General features: G+C 41.3%; 1 protein-coding gene across 1 annotated transcript in view; it reads left to right on the top strand.

Moving 5' to 3' along the window:
- Positions 1–22,913, top strand: part of Octalpha2R (alpha2-adrenergic-like octopamine receptor) — a 107,600-nt gene extending 84,687 nt beyond the window's left edge. The window contains exons 2-3 of the mRNA XM_012372497.2: positions 5,740–6,120; positions 8,218–22,913. Coding sequence (XP_012227920.1) covers positions 5,740–6,120; positions 8,218–8,811 — 975 coding nt within the window. The 3' untranslated portion in view covers positions 8,812–22,913. The remainder of the gene's footprint in view (positions 1–5,739; positions 6,121–8,217) is intronic.
- Positions 22,914–23,316: the final 403 nt, after the last annotated feature.

The raw sequence follows: 23,316 nt of genomic DNA on the forward strand, positions 1-23,316 counted from the left end.
TAGCTTAAAAAAGCAATTACGAAAGACGGAGAGAAAGGACGTGCCCCGCACACACATGCGGAGTTAAAAGGAATATTGATAGAAAGAAAATGAATGAGAAACGACGATGGGCGGCAGGAGGGGGTAAAGAAGAACGGATTTTAATTGGGTCGGGCAAAATGTGCTCGCCGTTATTTGGCGGCAAAGCGAAATAGGATATTCTTGCTCTTTCGAGGTCTGTTGAGCATTGCTGTAGTTTCACGGACGGCAGCTATTACGCCCGACGTAACGTACGGTGCAAAGACAGAATTTGGTATTTTCCGCTAGCCGGTATACCGCGCGTGCCAGATTCTAAGGAACGTGAGCATGCCTGGATTGCCACAATTTGGTGGCATGAAGTTATACTTTAAAGCAAAGATAACGGCCGACCGAAACTAACATTTATGACTTCATGCATTTCGTAATACTGCAACGCAAAGTAAAATGAACTCAACGATTATTAGGGACGATTATTATCGCATAATTATTGGATACGTGAATCTTGAGCTACTTCTGCGATTATTGTCGGTATTCGGTTTTTATATCTTTTTAAAAAATTATAGATTAATTTTAATTTTAATAGCGTTCAATGTGTTTTATTTATATTTTACATCTTTTAAGGCTCAGACAAAAGATTCGAACGCTTTGTCCAAACTGTTTAAAGCAAAAAAAAAATTAATGAGCGTCGAATTCGGATAGTTCATAAATAAACAGAGATCAATTTGTAATCTCAATTCATAATGTCTAAAGATTCGAACAGTTCGAACGGTAAAGAAAATTGAAGCAAAAATAACTTGCATTGGAAATAGAAAACAGTTTTTTATTTTTGTCGAACTTTACGCAGATATCAATATCACGTTGTCAATATTGATGTGTTTTATTGCACATTTGATAAAGTTGGTTTGTCAAATGTTGAATTATTGGACCAGAAAGTCCAGAAAGGTTCAAACTACAATATTTAACGTTCTATCTCGAGATCCGAGATTGAATATCTGAAGTTTCCGCGTATTAATAAATTGCATATAAAATTAGTGACAAAAATAAGTTAATCAAGCCAAGTACATCATTTTTTTAAACAGATTACGTTACAAAGAAAATGCAGTACACTCTTTGTCTTTGTAATCCCTTTTAAAATACCATGTTGAATAAGTATGACGGTCCATATCGCCGATGGCCATTCGCTTGTCGTTTAACCGTTACGTCGTAAAGCGCATACGAGAAAGATCAACCCTCGTAAGATAAACTCGAACAAGTACAGGAAACCATAGTGTATATAAGCAATTTCACCCTCTCCTCCTTCAGGCGACATTAATCGTTCCTGCACATGTTTGCGTATCACCTTGCCCTTGACACTGTCGTCAACCAATGCGAGCGAGAAGCTACTAGTGCGCGCCCCACTTGCCCTAATTTTCTATCCAATCCTAATTATACAACGTCCGGCAGGCATAAAGGAAGTAGGACGGAGTAACTACGAAATTGCATGCCTTTAACCTTTAACATTCCGAAACGTTCGATATGCACGTATATATGTATACAATACATATACATATATATGGAGGGAGATAAGTCAGTTCTTTTTGGCCGAGTGTTTCAAATATCAAGCATAAGCACACGTTTGTTTGTTTTTAAGATAAATAAATAGATCGATCTCTTTCTCTCGAGCGACCGCATGCGGTAGATATATGCTGATGTTTTTTTTCATAGAATCTCCTAAACGAGTGATTGGTTTTCTCCATTGTTATTGTTTATTTACGCAGCAGATATTCGGAGTGTTTTCTTTCTGCTGGTACAATGTCTTGAGATCAATAATTAAAATTCACCAATAATCGACTGGCTGTTACTTTAGCCTTTGCATAATAAACATCGCTTGTTTCATTCAAACTTTAATTAATGAACCAAGCTTGTCATTATTTATACCTGGATGCACATTGTAAATACAATCTGCGCTCGTTCGCTGCTACCTTTATACACTTGTATTTATCAAAAGCTTCGTACGCGGTCGAGCAGTGCGAAGTAAGTATATTCGAAGCACTCTAGCGAGGAGATGAAAGCTCCTAAAAGAGAAAGGCCGTGATATACCGTAATATACGATCCTGCAATCCTTCTGTTTTTCCATTCAGAGGTGAAGCACTCGTCCGTCTCTAACATCCACATTTTTTTTCTTCCCGGCTTTTCGCACCGGTTATTTCCACCCTCATTTGTCCTATCGTTCTCCTTCTGCCATGAAAGCGCATAGAACTGAAAGCAATCAATTTATCAGCGCGCACACGCGCGCTGCGTACATTCGCACGCACGCACACACAAATAAATACGCGGTGAAGACGTCATGCGAACAGCGAAGGTTACGTATTATATGTTGAATACGCCAATTCATTTTCCTACCCTCCTGCGATTGCGGGATCCTTCTTTTCAACAGCCTCGATAGATTATCGTTTCTCCCGTTGTTAGATTTTCGACGAGCTTTCTTTCTTATCGGGGCAATATTTTACCTTATCGAGCGTAGGTCGCAAACATGACACTCGTGAATTTATACAGGATTCGAATTACAGGCTTCAGTAAAATCTTCTACGCATTTCTCATTGTTTTTCTATATGCGAAAGCGTGGAGATTTGTGCGGTGTTTATTGTGAGACAATTCGACAATTCTCTCCGCATTACGATAGGAAATTTCTCAGATCATTTTTTCGACATTCGACACGAATCCGCGATCCGGTCGCGGTGTCGATGCATTTCTCTCTCACTCATTCTATCTTTCTTCCTCCCTCTTTCTCTGTCTGTCTTTTTCCGTTCTTGAAACAACGCGCCATTCTACGCGACAAGTATCTCCTCTGGGAACGCTTCACGGATTTCCGCTTTTTCCGACGAGTTTCGCTCTCGCGGACCACGTTGTCTGGTTACATACGAACCGTCCTCACTCGTGTCAACCTTACTATTCATATTTTCATGAATTTTCATTCGCCGTTTGCAGAATTGTTCGTTACTTCGCGTGTATTCGCGCGTGTATTAGCGGATGCGACGAGCAGACTATTGATTTGGAATTTTTGCAAGATCACAACGTGGTTTTCTTTTTTTTACTCTGATAAATCGTCAAAATGTAAATGCGCAAATCTCTCAAACGGTGGAAAGCGCGAATAATCTTTATTCGACGAAAATGACATCGGATTACTCGCCCCAGCGGTTCTCCGGCTTGCTCTTCAATTCCGCGTCCAAATGGAGAGAATTCTTTTAAAGTAAAGGGATTTTTCGCACAAGCTTTGTTGTCAATTATATTACCTATCGCTTGAATAAATTATAATAAGTTTTTTCCAAGTATTTTCACTTCAAGATTTTAATTGACGAGGAATTATAATTTTAGAAAAAATATAGCAATTAATTTTGTGAAATTCCTTTTAATAGAAAAATGTCAAATTAAGGAAAACAATGATCGATTGAAATTTTCTTACCAGTAATCAAGTCATTCATTCAAACTAAAGTTTTTACGCAGAAAAGATTTTTTTTCCACGCAGAAAATAAATGCCTTTTGTTTCACGAGGTTGGTCTGATGATTAAATGTATTTCGCAAACTTCCACCAACTTCTCAACGCGAAAAGACAAAGATAAATCTGTGTTTGCGTGATGGCGTCGTACCGACAAATAAGCCACTTGGCGCTGCACATTGACTTTCGCGCTTTCATAAATTTGAATTCCGGACTAAAGAAATAGCTCGTTATCTCGTGCATTTGCGCCCGTGGCTGCACACCTGGTGCGTCTTTGCAAATTTCTTTTCCTGTCGCGATAAGAGGCGTATTCTCCGTCGTCAAGGTACGTTTACGAGGAAGCGCAGATCTTAAGCGCGTCTGCCAAGAAATTAAGTCCACGCAACGCGGTTGTTTAATTTTCGCCTCTCTGACGAGAGGTTTTAAGTAATTAATACCTAACTAAGACGGATCTATCAAATGCCAGCCAAGGATACTCGAACTTTTTTAATTTAAAACTCCAACGGCGATAGTCTGATACACTTGGCACACCCACACAAAGAGCGATTTTAATACACTCAATGACATAAAGCTGATAACCGATATTGTGCCATTAATAAGCTTAACTGAAGTACCTGTTGCAAAACGCCAATCAGTTGTTTTTGTAAAATTGCACATACCAATGATAGAATGTAATACATAATATATTAAACAAGATCATAAGTTTTTTGGACAAAATCTCAACAATTTATTGGAGTAATGCAAATGTTTTAATTGGATTGCTGCATAATTTATTTACCAATATTCGTATTTATCCACAATCGATATTCCACGGCATTGAACATGTTAAGAAACAGGGTAAAAAGGCAAGCAACGTATAGACAAATGCCAAAATTAAAATCAACTAACCCAGTTACGGATTGAAAGTTCCGAATCTGTTTTTCCTCTAATAGAAATCCGTTCTCTCCAATTGTAATCACAATTCGCGAATCCTAATATATATAAATGCGGCTAAAAACAAGCAGAAAAAATAAAAGAAAATGTAGCGAGAAAAGTAAGCTTTTTTATAAAAAAAAAAAAAAAAAAAAAAACTTCACGTTCTTTAAACTTTTCTGCAACGTATGCACATACGTGTGTACGCCTTTGGAAAAGTTTGCGGTTTTATTATCGATCTCGGAAAATAATGAATAGCTTCGAATACGCTAGGATTACTTGTACACATAAAATTTCTGATAGCATCTTTTATGCAACATCAGCCCTTTCTTTGATATAAATCAGTCGCGTGCGTTTAATCGCGAACACATAATTCGACGTAACGAAATGTTACGCCAAGTAGCTCGTTACGAAGTTTACGACCTAGACGCCGGGACGCTCCGTACTCACTAATAGCGATTGCATTAACGCAAGTAAAGTGTACGGTACGCTGAGGGAAATGTGTTCGCGCCAGGATAAAACGATTCATACGCAAGTTATGCGGTGACATAAATTTGAATACGGTTTACGCGCCCGCGTTATACGCGCGACCGCACGCTGCATCGCAAATTAAGTAAAATTTCATTCTGGCACTCTCGTATTTACGTCCCGACGGGACGCGCGTGTACGGCACTCTCTCTTAAAGCGAGATTGTAACACGGTCCGGCGCACGTATACGGAGCGTATACAGACGGTGCAAACCTAGTTAACCCTCCGCTATCGCATGCTCTGAATGCCGCCATAAAAATGTGCATCCTCGACACCGAAATCAGATCTTCCCAGAAATAGAGCGCCAAAGTTAGAGCTGCTTTTCCAGAACGGTAGTTTATTCCGAAGAATCGCAATGCCCACTTACAGATATCGAACATATCGTGCGGATGACAACAGAAAATCAATTGACCTACATAAACCAGCAATTCGTTAAATTCCGACTGGTGGCGATACATCGTAAAGTGATAATAGAATGTATCCAGTTAATCCTGTTTCCGGCGTGAAATATTTCTATATCAATGTCAAGATTTCAAAACGAATAGAGTTATTACAATCTGTTCGTATAAAATACCGCGCGTTCCGTTTTGCCGGTAAATATTACATATACGATAAAAAGAATATTGCATTTGAGAAAAAAATGCTCGCGATATCTGATAAATTACAAAATTTGAATTATTTTCTTGACTAATTATTAAATTTATATATGAAATTTATGTTAAGATATTGAAATGTAATATTAAAAATTAGACAAAGGTATAATAGGAAGGGAAATTGAAGAGTCCGCTTTTCTTTCTTTGTTTCAGCTGTCAGAGGACATCGGGTATGTCGTTTACTCTGCCCTGGGCAGCTTCTACATCCCATCCTGCATCATGGTCTTCGTGTACATACGTATATACTTCGCTGCCAAGGCTCGCGCGCGTCGCGGCATCCGGAAGCAGCCTCGTCCACGTGCGGCAGTGCCGCCGGAATCGCCAGACGTCAGGCAAACTAGCTTCACTCAGAGCACGCCGGCAACTGATACCAAGAAACCTCCGGGATTAGTCATGGAGAATGTCGCGACGATTGAGAACCAGCCGGTCCAGATACCGATTGTCACGTGCGACTTCGCCAGTGACGTCAGCACGTCGGAGGCTGATCCCGGCGGAGGCATCAGTATACCGTTGGAAGAAAAGGACACGTTGAAGGTAGAGTTTCTTACGGAGAGTTTGATCAGTACTTCTGCGCGATCGAAACAAAGTTGAAACTTGAAATAAAGTGCCGAAAAAGGAGGAAGTTACTAGTTGAAATATTTTCGACAAGAAGTGTTATTTATCTTGGAATGTGAAGCTTTCTCAGTGTGCGCGCACGCGCTTCTAATTCCAACTCAAATAAATTAAACGACCGTAAATTAGAGCAAGCTATTTACGTTGCCGTTGACGTCTTTAATTCCGAATCACGATGGCGACAATTACTTATTTGCACAGCAATCTCAGATTTCGTGTTTGCTAGAATGAACATATTATTTCGATTTCGTAACGATATTGCAACCATACTTGACACTCGTCCGTCATGTTCGTACAGCGAGAATGATGGGAAGGCAATTCCCGCACATTTCAGATTCCCTTTTATTAGATTCTCCGATTATCATTTTCTTTCTGCACGAATGCGTGTATCGATATCATTCGCTATTACTATCGGAGTGTATCACATATCGTCGCTATCCGCAAGGAACGTGAAAGTAGAAGTAGTAAATCTTCGGAATCAGACATATCGTATTGGAATACAGTTCTCGAAATCGAATCAGCCGGAGGTCTCGGGAAGAGAAAGCACAATACCGCACCGTTATCGGTATCACAGATCAGGATATGCGATCAATCGATCATGTACGAGCTTCTTTCGCCAGTCCGCGCCAGATTACCGCCTTTCATCGCATCTCGCAAACTGTATCTCGATACCTTGATAAATTAAAGTCCGTATATCGAGAACATTCTACCGACGACAATCATATTGCTTTACGTCAAATATCATAAAATTGATACGCGACTCCATCTCCGACGAGAGGATATTCCTCCGCCGAGAGATACGTCAGTCAATATTCATGATATGTACACAACGCACGTTCGGGCGACAATAGATCTATAATTACACGTCGAAGTTACTAGCATTAGCGCTCGTCGTATATTCTATTGCTGCTATTCGCATTACGGCAAATGAATATTCATCGTTCTATATAAGCGATATAAAATCTTCGATACTCGAACGCACGTTTCCCCGTGTCGATGAAATTGCGATAAATAAATTTCGTACGCGGCACTCTAAATTTCAAGATTGGGTTCCGTTTGTTTGTCAAGATTACACGCGCCACTATGCGCCGCGGAAAATTCGTAGACCTGAGCGAGGTCGCGTTTATAATTACGTACGAAAATACAGTTTTACGCTGGGGCAGGGAGATAATTGCACGGGGATGAGTTCCCCATTCTGACTGTCGCGCAATTACGCGAGTTCTCGTTCAAACTTGCGCGAGAACACGCTCGCCTTTGTTACCTCGGGCTTCGTGTAACAACTGCATGTCAAAGACTCCCGCGATAATCCCGCTTGTTCGTATGAAAATCATACATCGCACAAGACAGTTCCAGCGATTCTATCAAATTCGAACAAGTATGAAAATTTAACTAATTTTTAACTTTAATATATGTGAAACGTGAAATTAATTTCACGTAAATATGAAATACATTGAAACGTATAATATGTGGAATTTATTCTTGATGTTAAAATCCAATAGATTAATATATATCACAGTTCTTTTTAATATATATGCGTAATGTTACTCAAATTAATTTATCTCATAATATTTTATATAAAAATTAAAAATATGAAAACTAAGGGTTTTTTTACAGATTAGGAAGTTTCAGTGTTTTTAACATACCTCACAAATTTACTGCATATTTAAAATCTTATCTCAAAACTAACAAGTGAGTCTGTAACAATGTACTGTATATGTCTGCAAGATTACAAAGAACCCGCCCTAGCGAAGTAGCATGCTCACACAGCACTAAACAGTGCTGATATAGCCTGACTGTTGTATCGTGCACATGCATAAAACATGCAGCGATTATTTCATGATTTAACTAAGCTTCATTTTTTGAGATAAATTTTCGAATTAAATTTTATCTCAAACAGAAATAATTCCATTCCAAAGAAAAACTTGGAAAATTGCAAATTTACTCTCCGCCTGTGAATAAAGAAAAGAGACACACTGACATTAAAATATCTAACACACGCGTAATGAATTTTGTCCGCAGGTGAGCGTGCCGACGCCGGCGCCAAAGACCAATCTGAAGGCGAGCCTGTCAGTGAACGGGGACGGACAGTCGGGCAATCAGAACGTGCCGGCGCGATGCCGAGCGCCCAGCGTCGGCATCGACGTCGACATGGTGTCCGAGTTCGATCCGTCGTCGTCGGACAGTGGCGTGGTGTCGAGATGCGCAGTGGTGAAGCCGCTGAAGTTACGGCTGTGTCAGCCGATCTTCGGTCGCAAGCACATAGGTAAGTTGAAGAGGGATCACGGCGACGCGTCGCGGCACGCGTGCAAAGACGATTCCGGCGACAAGGGAAAGCCGCGCGACCCGGAGCGTGAGAAGAGGAGATTGGCGAGGAAGAAGGAGAAGCGCGCCACGCTGATCTTAGGCTTTATAATGGGCAGCTTCATCGCCTGTTGGCTGCCCTTCTTCGTCCTCTACATCGTCCATCCCCTCTTCCCCGACTTCAATATACCCACGCAGGCCTTCGTAATCGCCTTCTGGCTCGGCTACATGAACTCGGCGCTCAACCCTTTCATCTACACGGTCTTCAACAAGGACTTCCGCCGCGCATTCCGTCGGATACTGTTCAAATGAGCCATACAGTATAGCGTCGACCAAGAGGGACGCTAGCGACAACTTTCACATTTTCCGTCCTCGGGTATAGCCAATACCGATCGTACCTCGAGGACATCTTCCCGATTGCGTCAGTCACGCAACAGTCGATCTGTTTCCTCGGCAGAAACTTTGATCGCAAGAAGAAGGCGAAATTGTATCGGCGTTGCGAGGAAATCCGCGAAAGATGGAATCGGAAATGCGCGAGAAGTTTGCGACAGAAGGCGTTCCGGATCGGGAGAAGTTTGCCAGCTGAATTTTTTCGGAATGCAAAGCGAGTATCGAGAGATGCAGAAACGCGCGTGTGTGTGAAAAACGCTCTGACGAGCCACGCCGTTTGCTGACGCCGTTTGTACGTTCCTTCGGCAACCTTTGTCATCTTTCTCGAGAAGAGGGGACTTTCCTTATGACGTACAATCCGGGGATATTAAACTACATGCGTTTGCACGTCATTTTGCAGCCATGAGATTTATAGCTCTGGCCGGAGAGAGAGAGAGAGAAAGAGGAAGCTTTAAATATATCACGACGTCCGAGAAAATTTCTCCCGCGTTATCGAGCAAACAAGATTACGGCGGAGAACCTCGAATTCCTATCGAGACGGGATGTCGAGAATGTCTCGATCACTGGATCTGCTAAATTATGCACGCCGTAACCATCAGGATTGAATCTATCGCACCAATTCACACGGACTCTGTGCATGATGCATGCGACAAATCAACGACAAATCAACCTGCGAAGAGTACGCCTCGGCTGGCCGAAGAAAAGACCATCCGCCACACATCCGGAGCGTATTTTCGGATTTACGGTGTATCCTGCAAAGCGAGTCGCCTTCGTAGACCAAGAGGCAGCATATCGCTCCTTCCTCCATTTGCGCATATTTCTTTTTTATTGTTACTCTTTTTTTTTTTTTTTTTTTTACTGGGCCGCTCTTCCTTGACAAAAGAATAACCGGAGAAATGTGGGATGTACGATATGCGCAACCGCTCGTCCCGGCCGCTCGTTCCGGATGGAGGACACAACTTCCGTGCCTAATCTCTTGGTCGCGTTGATGAAAAGGGCATGACAATCTAAAGTTGCGTACGCGACGCAACGTACGCGCGCTCGCGTGAATGTACTCGGCGGTCGTCGCGCAGGAAGATTTGTACGGGTTGCGAATTTCACTGCGTGTTATTCAAGCGTGCAATTACCGGTCGGCCATCGTATCGACGGATGCGGAATGCAATGCGGGGATGCAATTACAAGAGAGTTCAATCGTATGCATGTACTGTGTGCGTACTACGCGCGATATCGACGGATGACGACGATCGCGGGAAGAGGAGGAGCGGAAGATTCTGCAAATACTGCAAATCGGCCGCGCGAACACCAGCCAGCGTTAGAAATCGTCGGCAGATTTACTGACAAATAAATAAGGTTGCGAGAGGGTGTGTAAGATACGTTTCCTACTAATTAGATAATCGCGCGTCGCGTGGGCCCCCCCTGGGAGAGAAAAAGGGGGGAGGAGGGGCCCCTTAAACGTCCGGCGTTCCAATCGTGAGTCTTCGATGTTACTATTAACGCAGGATTACGCATGTATAGCATTTAACAATTCTGTCACGTACGTGCAGGCTGTATGGATTTTGCGTGCATGTGTGCGCACGTGTGCCAACGTGATTTTTTTCGCACAAAGAAAAGTGCGAACGGCGTGAAAAAAAAAAAAGTTTTATCCGACACGCAGATCCTCCTATCGCAGCCTAACTGTAGAGCAATAATTAATTTCGCGTTTCGCCGAAACGCTCGTTCGTTCGAGCGAGATATCGCGCGAGAGTAAATCGGCGCGAAACGATCAATCGCGGATTGTGTCCTCGACCGCATATCGTTGATATGTGCACGGGGCGGGTGTGCGCATACGCGCGCCATCGAATGCGCGATGACTGATCACTTTTGCGTCGCAGGGTCCAAAATTGAACGCGAATCTAGATAAAACTGGAACGAAAAGCGCATGCAGATACATTCCGTTGCTCAAATTTATTTCCCATCCTAAACGGGTACTTCGACCGGCGTTCAATCACACTTACGTTTGCTCGGGCTCACGACGGATGTGTTCTGTATCGAGCTGTGTAACTGTTAACGGGCGAACGGCACGGTATAATCGACGGCATGATTGAAAGCGACCTGTCAATTCTTTCCAAAAAAAAAAAAAAAAGGTACAGAATAGATTCGCAATTTAATTAGCACGAGATCACTTCTAAGACAAAATATTTTTTTTTTTTTCCGGAAAACCCGTGTCTGCCAGCAAGCAGATGCGTTAGCACGCAGCGATTACGCTTCTCACAAGACAATCATACGCGTAAAGGGAACGCCCGCGAGATGGAGGAGAGAACAAACACCTGTGTTCGCTATTGCGCGGGAAAACATCCTTCCTCATTTCGTTCCATCAAGCCGGAGATTTTCACGGCGGGCATTCACTTCTGGGGGATGTTCCGACGCGAGAAACATTTTCGGATTTTCCTCTTCCGTTATTCCCAAAATAGCCGTGCCACTTTTCTCTGTTTGTCTTACTATTTTCACCATTTGACGAGCAAAAAAAGAATGGTCACGGTAAGCTCCGAAAAACACACATACGCATACACATGCGCGCGCGCGTACACTATAAATCCTGTATGCCCGGAACAGCGTGTATGTAGCGGAAATGTACGCACTTACGCACGTACGTGACGCGCAATACACCACAACGATAAATCGATAAATACAGTCTGGTGTTGTGTAAGAGTGTGCCCGTGTGTCTGTTCTGTTGCCTGCTGCTGCGTGAATGCGTGCGTACGTGTGCTCTCGCATCTCGCTCTCCATCACTCCCTTCTTTGTTCCTGTTTAACTTTCTAAGACCCCCCCGAGGGACCTTTCTCTTAAACGTTCTCAGCTATTGTTAGCTTTAACTTCTTCAATAATGCGCTCATGCTGCTTAAAATCCTTAACTTTCGTTTATTTTTAATAAAATTATGTTAATATAACGCACGATTTATTACAATACACACACACGCACATAAATTTATTATATAATTTTATTAAAAATGTGGAGCATTTGAGAATATTGAAGTTCCTAAAATTCTAGTCTATTCTTTCTTTCTTTTTTTTATTATCTTTATCGCAAATTTTCATTTTTATTGTTTTCACTGCTGAGCCTGCAATAAAACGGTGGATGAAATCGATGGAAAGGGGGTAATTTGCGAGGATAGCGAGTAATCACGGGTGGTTGGATACGAGCGAATCAATATGAGGTTCGTTGATAAGACGATGGCATTCGTTCGACGGATTATTAGCATAGCTGGAATCGATAATGGCGCGCGCGCCCCACCTTTCTTCAAAAGAAAGGCGATAAGAGAAGAAGGACGCGTGTTTCTCCACACTATGGCAATCGATTGCACCAACGCCGCGGTCGTTGGACCCGCCGTGGTTATATTTACGTCGGGTCACCATACGGCAAATATGTGGACGGGGCCTTGTGTGAAAGTCACGTGTGCTCGACGCGAATATTTAAACACAACCGCAACTCGTTGTTCCCATTATGCTGGTCGGCTCTTCTTCCGTCGGAAACGAAAGCACGCGTTTTTGATCTCAACATTAGTAGTGTTACAACTACATCTGAAGGGGAAACGAGATAATTTTTTTCTAATCGATATTTTGTTGATTAAAATGTATGTAATTTATGAAAATGTTTTTTCGTAGATGAGCGTAATATATGTAGTACGTTTTTCTGATGAAAAACATGTTTCTTTTTAAATTTCAATCTCAGTTTTTATTGTAAGAACGGAAGCAAATCAGAAAGATTTTTTTAATTAATATTTCGCACACGGATTATGTAATATAAAATAGCTGTTTTATATTGAAGCCAGCGCATTTATCTCGTACAAGCAGTTGATAACCAAATAGTTCTTGTGAGAGTGCATTTGCTTTAGAATTTATTACTTTTATTTAATACACTATATTTTATTAATCATTTTATTTTAATACATATCTATAAAATTTACTCTTTATTATTGCAATTCCAAAATCACTATTATATCATGTATTGTGTATCGGTACTATTTATAATCTTTCTTTTGACAAACCAAAAATGTCTGAAGACAAAATTTTCTAATAAAAAATGATTGGCATAATGTCAATGAATAATTAAATAAAAACTAAGAATATATCACCTCAAATATTCTAGTCTTCGCGAATTATAAATTAACGACACGATTATCGAATATTATCCTCTATTTATACCGCGGCTAAATGGAGAAAATGTCGAGAGCGAGATACAAGTGGACACATCGTTTCGAATGAAATATCGACGAGTAAGACAGATCGTAAGCGATTTCCAATGTGTGTGTGTGTGTGTGTGTGTGTGTGTATGTGAGTGTGTGTGAAGCATTAGCGAGTAAAATGTAAATGGCCGTGCAAAAGGAAATACCGTGAAATCACCAAGATTGAAGTAAATATAAGTAGCGTGTAAGTATTATTATGACCGTTTACCAATTGTCATCAATTAATACGTGTAACACCAGTCGCTTTAGGCGTGGTGAAGATTTTTTGCAAACAAGTCTTTCGGAAAATCTCTGTGTGTCAGTATCCCAGTTATCTACTTTACGTAAAAAAAAAAAACGATGTTCTCTAAGCGGTAATGTAAGGTACAGTGACGATTTCGAGGTTAAGCTATCGTAATCTCCGCTCGCGGGCCGTAACGGTCGCAGCAATCTGCGCGAATTACTACGATCATTACGGCATTACACTTATATACAATTTGACTCCAAAACGGTTCGCGACACGCCACTCGCGAACTGCTAATGTAACGCAAACGCACTTGAAACTGACATACACCTGTACACACGTGTATATTATTACTGTTATTACCATTACTAATATACTAACTATTAATTAGGTATTACTAATCAAAGTAGGGATCCAACGATTGACTTTATCTGTTATTTCCAATTCACCGACGGCGGTGGTCCTTGCGTCGCGCGAATTCATCGCCGCATTCGTCTTGTTGTCGCAGGAAAATCCAAAGAAAGATAGCGCAAAAATCACTTTGGATTTTCCGCCAACGGAAGAGGAGACGAAAATTAACGCTAGTCCGAACGAATTTGTCGGCTTCAAGCCGTCCGTTCCAGTTGCGAGCAGCCCGGTGGAGCGAGGAAGTTTATTCGTCATAGAAGAATAGGAAGGACAAAAGATAGGAGCGCGGAAACACGAAGGTGAACGGGTCGCGATTATTTTCCCCGGGAACACAAATCCCACGGCTCAGACTTCATTTGCCCAGCCTCCCACTGCGAATTAAGCACTTCCGCCCAACTGAAACGCGCGACTTAGAACGTCGTTATAATGCGGGAGCATTGCGAGCGCCGGATTTATTGCGGCCGCGATAAAACGGCGTTTTTATCTTACAATCGGGGCCGCGCGTGCGGAATTATCGCTGATGTGCGCGCGTATGGTCGCCGCGATTCCTCTCTATTTGGCACGAATTTCCGAATTTTCGGAAGAAACGAACCGCATCGACCTCATGAAGGAATTTTTATAGTTACGCGAATCGGGTACGACTGAGAGACGACGTTCCGGATTATTCGAGTGTGGAAGGAACTCGTTTCGTGCTGCAGTTACACGCACGACAATCGATTTGCTGCAACGAGAAGTGTTATTCGGAAGAAGAAAGAACGTATCATTACTCGTGAGCTTGCTGGCCAAGCGAAAATTGGTGTTAAAATTATTTCCCAGTAGCTTGAAATCGCAATGGCGATTCCTTTATTAAATTGATTATGAGATCTATATCAGTTTGTCATACATTATTCTTTCGGGAAAGAATAGTGTCACGTTTATTTGTTGGTTTTCACATGTAGAAGATTTATTTCTGTCATGTGAAAACCATTCGATCGCGTAACCATCCAATATCATTAACCATATTTTCACGATTGTAGCAGAAAAACTCGTGCCTGTACTGCTTCATAAACTGTAGTTGCTGGTAAATTGCGAGAAATATTGACGGGATCATCGGTGGAAAAAGTAATATCTTATTGTCCAACAGATTAATTAACACGAGATGAATGGACACCGCGCGTCAATTTCGCACATCGGTTTAACATAAATCCGCTGTGCTGAGCTGCTTGCGCATTACGAATAATTTTGGCTCGTATTTCACCGTACCTTTTTAAATGTTGCCCGTGCTCGTTACGAAGAGGTCGTTTGTGTCGACCGAGATTTATGTTCCCGTCATCGCCTCGCCGGATTTATGCGCTCGTCGGACGACTCGGATCCGAAACGAGCGATGCGATCGCCGTGCGGATGCATTACGATGAATTCTCGCATCAGGGACACCGCACCGCCGGCGTACTTTTACTCTATCGATAATATTGGAGCAATGAAATCACTGTGATATCACTAAAACGCTTTCAAAATGTGCGACGGGATTGAGAACAACGCCACGTGAAACTGGCGTGGGCGAGAGAGAGAGAGCGAGCGAGCGAGCGAGCGAGCGAAAGAGAGAGAGAGAAAAAGAGTTAAAAATAAGGGTGAAAGGAGAAAATAATAGGAGAGAGAGAGTGTAGAAATTTACGCTATATCGACTACCGTAAATTACTGTAAAGCGTATATTATATGTATATATATACACACACGCATACATACGAACGATTGACTATATAGAGATATTATGAAACTTGTATTATTAATCGGAAGAAAATCTATATATATTATATATTACGAGATTATATATATATATATACATAATATATTGAGGACTAAACTACTATTATTGTCGATATTATATCATTGAAACTATTATCATCATATTACGATTACTATCATCATTGTTAGTATTCACTATTATCGATGCAAAAGTCCTATTGTCTAATAGCGTTGATTGTCTGTTATAGAGAATGAGAGTAATGTTGCAACACAGATTAAAAGAAAAAAACTTACGAATACAATTAATAGTGCTATTTACGAGAGACGTTTTACTGTACATAGAAACTAAACGCCGGGCGCGCCCAAAGCTGATCCTTCGCGATTAACACGCGATAGAGCCGGGAGAAATCACGGTGAGGATCGGCTCTAGCCCGTGAGCGACTTCTGACACGTAGGGCTTAGATATTGTAAGTATCGGTTTCCCAATTGAAAGATCGGATATTGACGACAGTCCATTAAATGGGAGTTCTATAGAGACAATAGCGATCACGCGTTATGAAATTACGAGGCTAGGTTCGGCACAGAAAGCGAACTCCGAGTGTGGAGACAACTGAAACTTCGAGAGCACGTTTAGCGTTCCCGGCTTTTCTAGATTATCGAACATTCCTGTCAGCTATAGCGGCTGACATAAACTAGTTAGAGCACCTCCTCTGTAACTTGGAACGTTCTATTTTCTCCCTAATTTCATAACGTCAATGTACAATATATCTTTCACATTCTAATTTAATGTATTTTATTTATTAAATAATGAATATATATTATATATATATATAAATATACTGTAAAGAAAGCTATCGTAGTGCTAAAAAGACTTTCGAGGAGAAACTATTATTTTTTTAAACTGTTTAGGGTCACAGGAAGATAATTATGAATAATCGTTGCGAGACGACGCGCTTCTGCGTTCACTGTCCAAAGTGTCCAAAGCAACAAAATCAAAATTCTGGGATGACACGGCACGCTACGTCGCGCGGGAAAAAACGTGGATTCGCAATCTCGGATTTAATTACAGTTTGAATGAAAAAGTCGGGTTTATTTTACAGACAATTCGTTAAGCTCGCGCGTCACGATACGTATTTTCTTGCCAGTGTCCGTGTCCGTTGTCCTCGCAGATTGCGGTGCATGTTATCCGGTATGGCGCATAACAAGGGTCGCCGTAGATTTGGCGTCGCGGGAGACCGGGCACGTGTGGTGTGATTGATGTAACGCGATTATGTAAATGCCAACGAAAAGAAGAGGTTGCGCGCGATTGCTACGACCGGATCACACTAGTTACACGTGGCAAAACATGCTCGGAAAATAGCGCGGGACGTATCGCCGAGCGACGCGAATCGTAACAAGCAGCATGTATGATAAACCCGCACTGCAACAAAATACGCTATCCAAAGGAAGCACGCTGAGGCCGCGCGGGCTCTGACGAATATATTCAAAACGTCACAAAGTAGTTAACCCCATTAATGATTTATGGCCGTTTTCATACGCTTGCGAATTTCGCTCCGCGTGACGTAGCGCGTTTGCCGCCATCCGAGTTGCAAACACGACCCGAGCTCGGAAAACTGAACACGCTTTCGAGGTATTCGAAACGCTGTGCGTACACGCCGAAGTCGCATTTTGCGTCAACGTAGCTTAAAACGTCACCCTTGCACAGTAAGGTGACGATCGCGGTGTGAGCGTCTGACAAGCATCGACTCACGAGCATTATATTATCGCCGATTGCAGCATGCATTTTTCAGCAATATGTTTCTTTAAGTCAATCTCGACGTTACAACGATTCCACCGCGCGGCAGCAGTTGCACCGGTAATATATACCGGTTATTAGAAAACTTTTTGCAATAGAGCGTGTTTCTGATGTGACAAACACTAACATACCGTGAAAGTTAATGTATAAGTCTTAAAAAAAAAAGTATCACTATGATAACTTTATAGTTGCTTTGCACCGACTACTTTAGCGTTTCTTATATTTCAAGTATGGTGATTCAAAATCTCTCTAGCATTTTCTTTTAAACAATTTCGTGTAATCGATTTGTACAATCCACATATTCCTAGGCTTACTTTCTCACTCTACCGTAATAACATTCGTTATGCCTTTGTGTGTTTGATCCACGATAGTTCCATTTCAATCAACCCTTTGAAGTTTCTGTTTGAGCAGTGATAGGTCCGTTCAAATAAGGACTCTAAACAAGGTATTTCAGAGTAAAATTGAACGCTATGAGTAAAGTGGCCAACCCGATTTAATGTTGTAAAAAACTTTCAAAAACTGAAATATTAATATTAATAAATAAAACATTTAAAACAAAGGTGGATTAATTATAATTTAAAAGTTTTACTTTAACATAATATTGCGAACAATACGCGTCTTTAAAAATTATAGAATTATTGCATCCTTATTCTGAATCGTTTAGATATAAGTAGAAAATGTTGAGTTTTTTTTTCACAAATTTGAATAATCGATATTTATTAATGTAAGAAATTAATGCAAATTGAACTTTATTTTTTTTTTAGCAATATAAGAAAAATCCTACTTTCAGAATATTGGTCACTTTACTTATGAGTCGATGTCGCCGATGTCGCCGACTCGCCGTGTTCCGCGCGGGACCTTTCAATTCTCGATCCACGATCGCGCAAACACGATCCAGGATCCGGCGTATATCCGTGCATCTGGATTCGTCGTCGCTATAACGCCGATAAACACCACTAAGTACCTATAAAATTAAATACCCTGACGACAAAAGAATAATGCTTGAACAATCACGAGGAAGAAGCTGTAGTCGCGATACGAAACGACGTCTGTCCACGAGCATCCTCTCGTTAAACTTTTTGACCTTTTCCACAAGAACGCGACCCTTTAACTCGCACAGAACGACACACCGCTCGCCGAATTTGTTGCGTATCATCGCCATTTAAACCGTTACGTCTCTCTTACACGTTCTATCTCGTCTCGGTGAAACAAGGTGCAAGACTATTTCAGGAAACTTTGTGTCTTTACTTGATACTACGAAATTTCTTCGAGCATGTGCCCTGGAAACTACGTCGCCCGCGTTGTAAGCTTCGTGTAAACGCCGCCATCCATAAATAATGACGATTGAACTCACGCTTTTCTCGACATTTCCATTTCGTTGAATTTCCGCTACATTGCTTGCATTACATTTCTACAAATGATATGGTATCATTGTTAAATGTTCCGATTTAAAATTGCAAATTTTTAGCAAAAACAAAAAGTGTTCGCCACATTTAAATATGCGACAAAAAATATCGATAATTTTCTGGAGCAAAAAGTATTTCTGGAGTGTTTGAAATTAAATAATTGCAAATTTTTTCAATTTTGCATTATACAAGCTTACAATTTTTAAATTTACAGTTTAAAGACGATATATTCAAAGCGATATCACAAGCCACGCGCGATTTTACGAAATCAATTATTTTAAATAGCTTGTAAAAATGTTGAAAATAATTTTTATTTGCAACATAGCCATCATTCACGCGAATTCCAAATATCGATATGTACATTTTTCCGCAACATCTTACAACATATTCGACACAAGCATGTTGGCTTCTCTGATGGCAGTAAATATAAAATTGTTTTGCCTCACGTTTTGCATCACGCCGCGAGACCTAGTTTACAACGCCAAAATCACGTAAAAGGATCAAATGAAATTTGAAGCCTCTGGCACAACGGAATAATGGCATTCAGTTTAACGGAATTTACGCAATAAAAGCTGTAAAAAGTTCTCTTGCTTCGTGCCTTGCACATATACGCACACAACAGCCACTCTTTGTTTCATTACGGTAATCAATGTATTGTCATGTATAAGGACAATGGTCAAAACGCAGCGGCGTACTGAGTTTTCACAGCGTTATGTTATACCTTCGTTCATTACGGACTTTATAAAGAAACGAAAGGATATCTAGGTAAAAAAATATCGTTAACTTTAGTAATATGGAACAGAAGCGATTAAAAAAAACGAAAATATCCGGAAATCTTGTTACGCGTGCAATACTCAGTCGATTTCAGGGGTATGTTTATTCCGCATTTTTCTCTCGATTTTATTTCCCCGTGTAAAATTAAATTAAAAAGTCTACGTAGGTTTAAAAAAAAAAAAAAAAAAAACAAGGATTACGGTCTATGCCATTCCGAGTTGTCAGCGAGATGATTCTGCCCGTTATTCGACGCGCGTGCATCCAGGATCCGTGCGCTGAAAAAAAGGGAAAAAAAAAAGTTCTGCTCTGTCTTCGTTTGTAGCTCATTTACATCGTTCGCGAGACGAATAAAGTACGTACGTACGTAGCAACGTCGAAGAATACGCACGACTGCTCTCCGTACCTACACACACACACACACAATACGCGCGCGCACACACACGCGTATATCATAGATGTTCTTACTTTTTATCCCACGCGAGCAACTCGAATCTTTTCAGTCTCGTCGGACAAAAATTACGAACGCTGGACGAAACGAACAACAATAATAAAGCAATGCATTTTATTCACGAACATCGCGCGGCCAATTAATAACGACAACAGTGGTCGTAAATAATTTCTAGAGTGGACATACATATATATATAATATATATAAATATACACACTTCACCAAGAGTAAAATACGTTTAAGAGCACCGTTGACGTTCCGCTCCGTTTTTCTCGTATGCAATTGGATCATTTTTACGCGCGTATGCCGTGCACATAAATCACTGGAATAAAGAAACGGACACGTAACGCATATACGCAAACAAATACACACGTATATACAACTGCACACACACACACACACATGCACAGTGCGCGCGAGACAAAGATGCACACGCACTTCACAGCGTACGAAGTATTGTATAATGTACTAACGCTCCATTTCTGAGTAAAAAAACCGTTCCTCTCAATGCGGGCGCGGAATTCATTTTACATCAAGTTTAATCTATAAAAGTCTTCCATTCCTTCCTCGGCGTGTATTCGTCTATGTCTATATATTCGGCCGACTATAGTTACGGACACACAGGAACGTACCGTGAAGCGTAATTAGTAAACAGAGAGAAAAGGGGAAACAGACGAGGAACCGTTTGCCGTTCTCGCCGCATTTTCGCCTAACGAACGACGATGGAACAGCAATTTTTATCGCGGTCATAGAACGGTCGATTCATCGATATCGCGGGACCGGGTTACCGTTTATTGAAAAGTTCCAATATTGTTGATTAAATATGTCCTTCATTTTAAAGCAATTTGACGAGAGCAAACAAATACCGCTTATATTTCTTAAAATTGCTCGTTCTTACAAAGGCAAGCGTGCATGCAATATTTCCGCGAAATGTCATTCGCGACGTGATGCGTTTTATGCATCGCAATTTAAAAAGAAATGTGTTTACAACTGTTTAATGCAAATGACAATGGGAAATGGAGAATACACAAAATTGTGCGGGGAAAATGGTCTCTCTCTCCGCCACAAAGAAAGATGATGAATCAAGAAGAAGCGCGGAACGCACAACTTAAATCACGTTGAAAATAAAATGGAATTTTCATTCGTTTTGCGTGTTTCCCTTTAAGCGTTGTTTATTATCGCCGGTACGGACTTATTTATCGGAAACGAAGGAAATTCTGTCTTACACAACGAATTTAGTTGTGCCCGGAAGCGATCGGAGGACCAATTTGCGCCGTCAAGAAATTTGCGCGAAATCCTCGCGATGGTAACGCGTTAAAGCTTTTATCCACTTCGACGATAAACCGTTTCCGCGAAACTTTCCAACAGTCTTCTCTCGCTTTCATTTATAATGGAAGGCTTGTCTTCTTCCGCAGTGCAAGTCTGGTCTCTGAAGAGTAGCCTTTTACGAGATACGAGTTCGCGGTAACTTTGCGCGAACACCGCCCGCAAAATTTTACGCACACACACGATCGACATTATGCAACCGAGAATTACCGTAATGCCAAAATAATATACAAAAAACTTGGATCATATGCAAAATGCTCTTTTCGCTTCGTACGCCGGTTGAACGAAGAGTTGAACGTAGAAAAAATTTCTCTCTGAGTGTTGCATAAATTTTTTATACGGCCCGCTCGTAAAAGCTATCGTAGTTAAAACTTAATGGTAATCGCGTGACAAAAGTCGTAAAAAGTGTCAGCGTTTATCAGTAACTATCTCTTTATCATTATTTACGAGTTACATAAAAAAATAATCTACGACGATTTTGCGGGCAATGCGACGAGAACGTCGAACGAGCATTAGTCCGAAACTTTGAAAATGGAATAAAACGTTTGAATCGCCGAAAGACTGATTTGCGTGGGTTTCCCGATCCGTTTACTCTTCTCGCGACAAAAAGAGGACTGTATTTGCGGTATCCAAAGATAATTCCGAATCTTTCTCGCGCGCTATACGTAAATAACGTTGTCGAAGCGCGAATGGCGTCCGACAAGTAAAAAGCACTGTGAAGAAACGTAATCACGAAAGGAAATCGTGACAGAAACGCGAAACGCGGGCGAAAAAGAAAAATTGCAGAGAATGAAGGCAAAACACGAATGATGAGAAAAGAAAGAGAAAGAGAACGAGCGAGCGAGAAAGAGAAAGATGTGCATTGTACGTTACAAATACCAGTAGCGCACGTTGGTCCGCGATAGCGATAATAATTTTTGTATCTGATAAATCGAACGTGTTAAGGTATATTCTATAACTACTCGCGTATAAGTTCGTTACTTATTAATGAGAAAGAAAAAAAAAAAACGTACACAAAAATGGTGGAACAAATCGACCAACGAGAAGAGGCGGAATCGTTGTAATACTTGCGTAATAATGTTATAAGGCGTTAAAAAAAAAAAAATCCGATGGAGACGCGGCGCAGAATGATCGATGCATTAAATGAAACAAATTATTTTTTTCCTATAATACACACAGATAGTACTTCTCTCCGAGCGAGTATTGAGATATCCATACTCTTCCTCGTTGACGCTTAAAGTGAAGGACGGAGAAGGGTGGATAGAAAATAAAGGAAGAGAGATGGAAAGATTGTGTGTGTGTGCGTGCGTGCGTGCGTGCGTGCGTGCGTGTGTGAAGGCGAGCATGGTGAGAGAGTGATGATGCACGAGAGGGAGAGAGAAAGGGAGAGAACGCGGTAATCAAAGTATTTCAGCGATGAGGAAATGCGCGAGATGCGAGAATGGCCGAATAGCTTTACTGATCTACGTTCGCCGTACCTTGTGCTCAAACTGCATGTTCTCAACAATGCGCCATGGACGGGCGATCGATCGATCTCCGCGCGCGGTAATCGAGCATGCGAGATGGATCGAACGCTCGTCGCGAGCGGGTATGCTACGAAGGTCAAGAATACAAGAGTAAACTACGATGTATACTGACATTAAAAAATCTATCAGTACGCTACGACTTGGTTTTATAAAAGAAAGATAAAAAAAAACAGCCTCTCACTGTCTTGTTCTTTGCGACTTTACCACTTCTCCCGCTTGATCCGACTATTCTCCGAAGAAATTACAATGCGAAAGACGAAACGAGCCAGACATCGCTGGGGTCTCCGCTTGGGAGAGGTAAGTAAACGAATTGATTACGAAACTGTTCTTGCCCAAAGAAATTTATCGGCTCGCCGCGCCGGTTAGCTTTTAATCCGTTTTGTCGATATACCGATTATATTTAATGCAGCGGGATTTATAAAGGCTTACGTAAAGCTCCTTACAGTAAAGATCTTCTAACGAAGTTTCCAACGGACGAAACTTGCTAAGTCCGATAATTACGTGCAATGAAAACACCGTCGAACGACGACAAATTATTGGTGTTCTTCACGCAAGACTTGTTAACGCGAAGTTCTC

The sequence above is a fragment of the Linepithema humile genome, chromosome 5 (assembly GCF_040581485.1).
Source record: "Linepithema humile isolate Giens D197 chromosome 5, Lhum_UNIL_v1.0, whole genome shotgun sequence".
In the NCBI taxonomy this organism is placed as follows: domain Eukaryota; kingdom Metazoa; phylum Arthropoda; class Insecta; order Hymenoptera; family Formicidae; genus Linepithema; species Linepithema humile.